At 32.6% G+C, this 7601-nt stretch overlaps 1 protein-coding gene and 1 long non-coding RNA gene across 2 annotated transcripts; one reads left to right on the top strand and one right to left on the bottom strand.

Moving 5' to 3' along the window:
* Nucleotides 1-2361: 2361 nt before the first annotated feature.
* Nucleotides 2362-4257, top strand: LOC108225876 (G-type lectin S-receptor-like serine/threonine-protein kinase At4g27290). Its single transcript, XM_064080053.1, has 4 exons — nt 2362-3655; nt 3733-3858; nt 3967-4157; nt 4246-4257. The coding sequence occupies exons 1-4, from the start codon at nt 2362-2364 to the stop codon at nt 4255-4257; spliced, it is 1623 nt and encodes a 540-aa protein (XP_063936123.1).
* A 354-nt stretch (nt 4258-4611) lies between these two features.
* LOC135146946 (uncharacterized) lies at nt 4612-5590 on the bottom strand. The gene is made up of 2 exons (XR_010284073.1): nt 5409-5590; nt 4612-4978 (listed from the first exon to the last, which is right to left on the bottom strand). It is a non-coding gene; the product is annotated as an uncharacterized LOC135146946 (long non-coding RNA).
* Between the last annotated feature and the right edge of the window lie 2011 nt (nt 5591-7601).

Below are 7601 nucleotides of genomic sequence, written 5' to 3'. Positions count from 1 at the left end.
AGTTGGACTTGCTGAGTTTCGTCGATGCTCACCCTGGCCCCTGTTATATATTTTTTACACCTTTAGCTATTAAAGCAGAACCCGCTCTTGCATAAAGGTAGAACTGAAAAGGAAAGCAGAAAATTAAGAGCTAGCCGGATTAAGAATAAGAATAAGAGGAGATTTTCCTTTTCTTTTGCATTTCCTCATAAAGTATGTTGTAATGACTCTCAAGAGTAATAATTATATCAAATTGAGTTATTATAAGTTGGAGCATAATCCAAGATTTGTGGAGTGAGAATTACTGATATTTGTAAGACAATGAGTAGTATTCTTATTATTATTATTATTGTGTTGTATGAGTTTGTAGGTAAATGCCCGACCTAGAGGCCCATGAGTTTAGCAAATTAGGGATGTTAAAAATGCATATTTTGATTCATAATGGGAAGAAGTTATACAATTAATATGCAATCCTATATATTAATATCCAATTCAAATTAAAAAATACAACCAAATTCGAGTTTGAATTTTCATGAAAATCAAATTTGACACCAAAGTCCAACTAGATTTGGACTATACAAAATAGTTAAATTTTTTCTTTGGATTTAAATTTTGAATTAGTTGGTTTTTTTTCTTATTGCAACCACTTCTCAATTAAAGATAATTCCAAGGGTTTCATGTGGGTTATAAAATAGTCCAAATTTGACTCATAGAACTTAATATATGGCTGAAACAATGTAGAAAATCGGGTATACCTCAATAAATCCGAATTTCTATAGAAATTTAGCTCCAAATTAGTTATTTTTCCACAATTCTTCTCAACTTATGATTCTTAATTTCCTACAATAGAATGTGAAAATATATTAAATAAAAATTCAAATTATATAGTGCAAAACAAATATGAGAATAAAATCCTATAAAATATATTTAAAATTATGTTTCATCAAAAGGTTTTTGGTGACTCCTTTGGATTAAAGAATGTAACTAAGTATCTATATTTTTTTATTGAGTCCTATGTAAAGCTTTTTACCAAATCATTTGTGATCAAGTAATTTCATGCAATGTTTTTAATAAAAAATCCGCTTTTCCTAAATATTTGAGTTGTCTGAGTTTAGTGAGATCCTTTCTTCCAACAATATACACAGTGCAAAATAGTAGAATTTTTCTTATATTTATTTAACTAGAAACACCAAATTAGGATTTTTATTGACTCATCATCATTGTTTTATTGGTGAGGGCGTGATTGCTTTGATGGTGATTATTCACTTCTTATTTATCCTCGGATCTGAGAATAAATAAATCTCATTTTAGGTTGAGTAATTAAAACTGTACCAGAGCTTGTGAGTATTAAATCGAATATATGATATACTCCGATCTCAATTAATTTATATGGGGCGTTTCCTCACATCATTCCATGGGTGCCTAATAATGGGGGGAATTGGTGGAAGTGGGGATAAACCATGGAGAAACAGTCATCCCCTAGTAACGTCCATTTTGGCTCCGTCTTCACTCGTCTCAAACAGACTCAGACAGAGCGTTCAAGCCCTATTTCGAATTCGGCTACACGCTCTATCCCTAATGCGCCTCTCTTCGATTAACCCACCACAATGGACTTAGTAATCTCAAATATGGGAACTCCTTCTTGAGGTAACTAGTAATTAAATTTTCATTGTCAGATTAATTAACTTATTATTATTCATCATACTTGTTATAATATTAGATGTTTATTTTAACACAACCATGTCTTATTTTCATTGATCATTCTCGATCTCCTCCATCTCAATCAGTATCCTCCTCGTACCTCTCTTAGTACTACATGTAATATAATTAAATAGGCCTTTAACTGCCCACAACTCCCTCAATATCTCCCACAGAAAAACCGAAACGAATATTTCGGTTCGGTCCTAATATTCTAAAATTTCGTTCTGTTTGGGTATTTCAGTCCAGACCAAAATAAAATACGGTCCGGTCTGAACAGACAAGAGCTTGTGACAAATCTAGTGATATGTTGGCTTTCTAAGATTTAAATGAAGCATGTAGTCAAACTATAGTCTGTGAATAAAAAAAATAGAACATTCATCTCAGCTGTCAGCAATTAAGAACAAGAAGTTGATAGTCTCTTGGCTACTTAAGATAAATAAAGCAGAGTCCCGGTCAATACATTAGTCTTTAATTATTGTAGCATTCGACGATGGACAATCAGAGATTAGAATATTGGTAGCATTCAAGACTTTTATCTGCTAACTTGATTACATAATAGTAGTTAAACTAACATTGACGAGATTGAGATGTGCATGCAAGAACATATGTTGTATCAATGGAAAGCTATTAAACGTAATTCTTTTAGTATATATATGTAGATACAGCACCTATACCTGATCAATGGAAAGCACTTACTTCATTCTGTTCTGCTCCATTTTGATGCTTTTCGCCTATACAAATTTGGCAAATGCAATTGATACTATAACTGTTAATCAAACAATTAGAGATGATGATAACAGCACCATCATGTCGGCTAAAGAAACTTTTCAAATGGTATTCTTTAGCCCTGGTAATTCAAAGAGTCGGTTTTTGGGCATATGGTACAAAAATATTGCCAATCTGACTGTTGTCTGGGTTGCTAATAGAGACACGCCACTTACTCATACATCAGGCATGCTCATGATTGACGCTAATGGAGTTTTAGTACTCATTAATGGTGACAATAAAATAATTTGGTCATCCAACTCATCAAATACTGTGATGAGTCCTGTGGCACAATTGTTAGATACAGGAAATCTTGTGATCAGGTATGCGAATGACAGTAATCCTGAAGATTTCCTCTGGCAGAGTTTTGATCACCTTGGCGATACTATTCTACCAGGCATGAAGTTTGGCTGGGACTTGGTGAAACACGTAGAAAGGTATCTCATATCCTGGAAAAGCCCGGATGATCCATCTCCAGGCAATTACACATATGGAGTCTATCTAAAAGGATATTCACAGCGAGTTGTATGGAAAGGTTCAGCTATGAGATTTAGGTTTGGACCATGGAATGGTGTTCAGTTTGGTGGCAAGTCTAATTTGATGCAGAATATGGTTTTCACATATGACGTTGTGTCTGACGAAAAGGATTTGTATTACATGTTTAAACTTCTCAATAGTTCTGCTGCGATGAGAATGATCTTAAATTCAGACGGAGATCTAAAAATTCTTACCTGGACTAACAATATGCAAGGTTGGGATAACACTGTGACTCTACCAACAGATAAATGCGACGACTTTGATTTATGTGGGGCATATGGTATTTGTAACAATACTGAGAAAAATTATGGACGTGACATCTGCGGGTGTTTGGATGGGTTTGAGCCAAAATTTTCAGAAAAATGGAGGTTAGCAGATCATTCTAATGGCTGTGTTCGCAAATCTAAGTCGATGTGTGGGAATGAAGATAGTTTTCAGAGTTACCCCAATCTCAAATTTCCAGACACTCGAAATTCATGGTTTGATCGAAGTCTGACCCTAGAGGAATGTGCAGCTAAGTGCTTGAAGAACTGTTCATGCACAGCATATGGAAATATTGATGTAAAAGAAGGTGGAAGTGGATGCTTATTGTGGTTCAATGACCTGCTCGATATCAGAGAATATCTGGGAAATGTTCAAGATCTTTATGTAAGAAGGGCTGCTGGAGAATTAGGTTAGTAAAATTAGTCCACTTAATGTTTATAATATCAGTTCAGATTATTATTATGTTCTAAAATTTTATATGCACAGGAAGAAGTACAATTGGAAGAGCAAAGAAGCCGCTATGGATTATTATCATTGCTGTATTAGTCGTAACAGTATTCCTAAGCCTCTTTATATCAACTGTGTATCGAAAACGAACTCTGAGAGGAAAAGGTAAGCCCATAATTTACTGATTTTAACTCTTTAGCTTCTCAGCACACCAGTGACTTTCATCATGTAGGAAATATTGTAATTTGTTATTTCTATGTATGTCATTACAAGTATTAGAGTGTGGTTTTGTTCCCCGTTTGTCAGGAAAACGTAGATTTAACGTACAAGGTGAATCAACACATAATAGTGAGAAGAAAGGTCTGGAACTACCGTTGTTTGACTTGGTAACAATTGCTGAAGCAACCAACAATTTATCGGAAAACAATAAGCTTGGAGAGGGCGGCTTTGGACCTGTTTACATGGTAATTTTCTTGATTTACTTATGTTCTGATGAGACATATATTAAGAGTATTTTAGTAACACAAAATGATCATTATGTTGTTGGAAAAGATACCAAGATAGTTATTTTAATTCACTAGCTAGTTTGAATTATACTCTGTCTAGAACAGAGTATTGTCATACAATCATTATATGATGTTAGAGAGTTCCTTGCACACCATTGAATTTGAAGTAGCAGATATAAGTACTTTATTGTTAAGTGGGTGTCTAACCCAAGTCCCACGTCATAAACATAAAGAAGATTCGTCTTAATTATAACCCGTCAAAACAACTCCATTAGTATGAGACCTTTTGGGAGGAGTCCAAGAACAAATTCGTCCGGGGTTGGCCACGGGCCAGACGGACAATATCATACTAACATGGAGTTAATGAGATCTATGCAACTATGTAAAAAATCTGCTAATGTGAATATGTCAATAAAAGAATAAGTCTAAAATGTTTAATAATTAAATATATGAATTGAATCCATAATCATGAGTAAATACTTTAAGTCCTTATAAAAGTAACGAAACTTGTTTCAGGGAATCTTGGAGGAGGGAACAGAAATAGCAGTAAAAAGGCTCTCGAAGACTTCTAAACAAGGACTAGACGAGTTCAAGAATGAGGTTTTATGTATTTCTGAACTTCAACACCGAAATCTTGTGAGGCTTCTGGGATGCAGCATTGACGAAGGAGAGATGCTACTGATTAATCTTTACATTTGAGCAAGTTGACCATCCGTGTCTCCTCTGTATATCCAAACACTCACTGCTCATGAGTTCCTTAATAACAGGCAACACTTTTTCTGGGCAATCCATCCACTAATTATCAATTAATTCGCTACAACAAGCTGGTTATATCCACAACCATATGTGAATATTTAGTAACAATATATATCCATCAAGAATTTTTATTAATGTGGCTAATTAGTTAAGAGTTCATAGTCATCAAATTCTACCAGTACTCTGCTTTATCATTTTACTCCACAAAAAAACCAATCAAGTCAAAAAAATAAACACAAATACTACATTGTAAACACACATACAGAGTTTCAAAGAAATTATTTCACATAATTCATTGCAATTTTCCAACTTCACATAGAGACTAGTTCACTAATCATCAATCCCACACACACTGAGGCGGGAAGAGATCGGAGAGAGGGAGAGCAAGCGAAAGAGAGAGGGAGGGGAAGATAGAGAGAGGGGGGAGAGAGAGAGAGAGAGAGAGGAGAACACCTTTTTTGTTAAATTCAGTGAGGAGTTGAACTTGTTTTCCGATAAACTCGATGACCACATCCGCAACCCAGGCGGAGTCTCTGTCCTGAACCCACACTTTCGAACCCCTACGCAGACTCATCTTCGCCACCTCTCTTCAATTTTGCATCAGCTGATTTGAAACGCCTAAATGTGAATTTACGGAACCCTAGAGAGAGACGAGGAGAAAGAGAGATATTTATTTTTTGTAGTAAAATGTTATTATTTGTAAAACTGTTTTAATACTAAAAAATTTGGTCCCAATATCTGAAAGCCCGCTAAGTATAAAAATTGAAATCCCGTCCAAATTTTAGCTAAATTCGTTGCAATGTATTGTAACGGTTTTGAAAGTATTGCGTTTGATCTAAAATTTGTTTTTGACACTTTTGTTTGTAACACTTTTACATATTATGCAACACGTTCTAAAATATTGCTGTAGGCTGGTAAATTTTTTGTCTATTGCAACATTTTATGCAACACAAATGCTTGTTGGGGTTGCAATAGCCCATATTTGGTGTAGTGTTGGGACATCTCTAAAATAATGAACTTATTATACTTACTATTTTTAAACACTACTTTTCACTATTACACCCACTACTTCTTTATTTTACGCTCTTTTATTTTAAATAAACACTATTACACTCACTACTTACCTCCACTATCTCAAATCTATTATTAAAATTTGATATGTTTCACCACTTTACCCACTTTCTAACAAAATTTACTCCTTTTTTACTACCTTTTTCTTAATCTCCGTGAAAGTCAAATAAGGTCACCTAAAATGGAACGAAGAGAGTATATTTTTTTAAAAAATTATGGATCAAAAACTACATTTGAACTGATATTTCCATATTCAAATTCGTTAGGATCCATTATCATATTATCTATGTTCAAAATTATATTCGAAATTAATAATGAAATTTTGGATTTTAAATATATTATACCTCATTAAAAGTATCTGTAATTTATTGTTGAAATTATTAAATTATTTCAACCAATATACCATGATTTTGATAAAAACTTGTTCTTGATATGTGAATTACGATATCCTAAATCATGATTAAATGAAGATGTGTGGTCCGTGTTGCCTTACATTAATTTCTTCTTTTCTGAGCGTACCTTTGCATAATTGTTAAAGCGATACATGATGGACCAGATCATCAACACATTCTTATTAACATATGTTGCACACGTTTTGTATAAATAGAAATTGAAACATATGTTGTATGTAAAAAGGCACATACCTTATTTTATTATTAAAGCATCAATTGAACTACTAACCATATAATTGCACCCAAAAAATTTTCCGACACCTTTGATGTGTCTGATCTTTTTATTTTTCATATCAATTATATAGTATTTCAACGTATTATATTTTTATTGTTAATTTAAAAATATTAGATGATTATTACTTTGATACAGTATGTTATTACATTAACTCGTTATAAAATTTTTGAGCTTGTCGATTAAGACTTTTAATGATTTCTTATGTAATCGTTATAAACCAGATCCCAAACAAATGATTTTCTGGAATTTCAAATAGTAAAAAGAGAATAAATATGAGTTAGGCATCATCAAATTCATAATCATGTAATATTTAGTCCAATTAGTCGTGTAGTTACTTTTTTAGCTTTGCGCAAACTCACATTTTTAAATATTTTGATACTCGTATTTATTAGGAGTGATCAATGTGGCATATCATGTTCAATTGTTAAAGATCAAGTCATATATTCGATATTTTGAATTATGAAAAAACTATTCTTGTTCTAGTCCCGTTTAATCAGATATTAGTTTTCACCGTATCGCGTCAAATTATTCGGTTCAGAATTAATTATATTTTATTAGTTTAATTTGTAAATGATTAATTTAATTGTAGTTTGAATCAATTTATTTAACTGGTATGTTATATATTGAATCATGGCATATTAAAAATTATAGTTTTAAGACTTTAATATATATAACTTATTTCTCTGTGTTATTTTATTTAACCAAGTAAAATTTATAACTCAAATCTTTTTAATAGTTCTCGTAAACGCGTTTTATTATTATATGATTGACTTTTGATTAACAATATAGAATTTCCTTAAAGTCACCTTCATATCACAAGTTATAGTATTTCAAATACATATATCATCAAAATTACATCATTTAGATATATTTTCTGATACCAAATTT

Source organism: Daucus carota, chromosome 6 (genome assembly GCF_001625215.2).
Source record: "Daucus carota subsp. sativus chromosome 6, DH1 v3.0, whole genome shotgun sequence".
Classification (NCBI taxonomy): Eukaryota; Viridiplantae; Streptophyta; class Magnoliopsida; order Apiales; family Apiaceae; genus Daucus; species Daucus carota.
The sequence above is the reverse complement of the archived record's forward strand: the minus strand, read 5'-3'. Positions and strand labels throughout refer to the sequence as shown.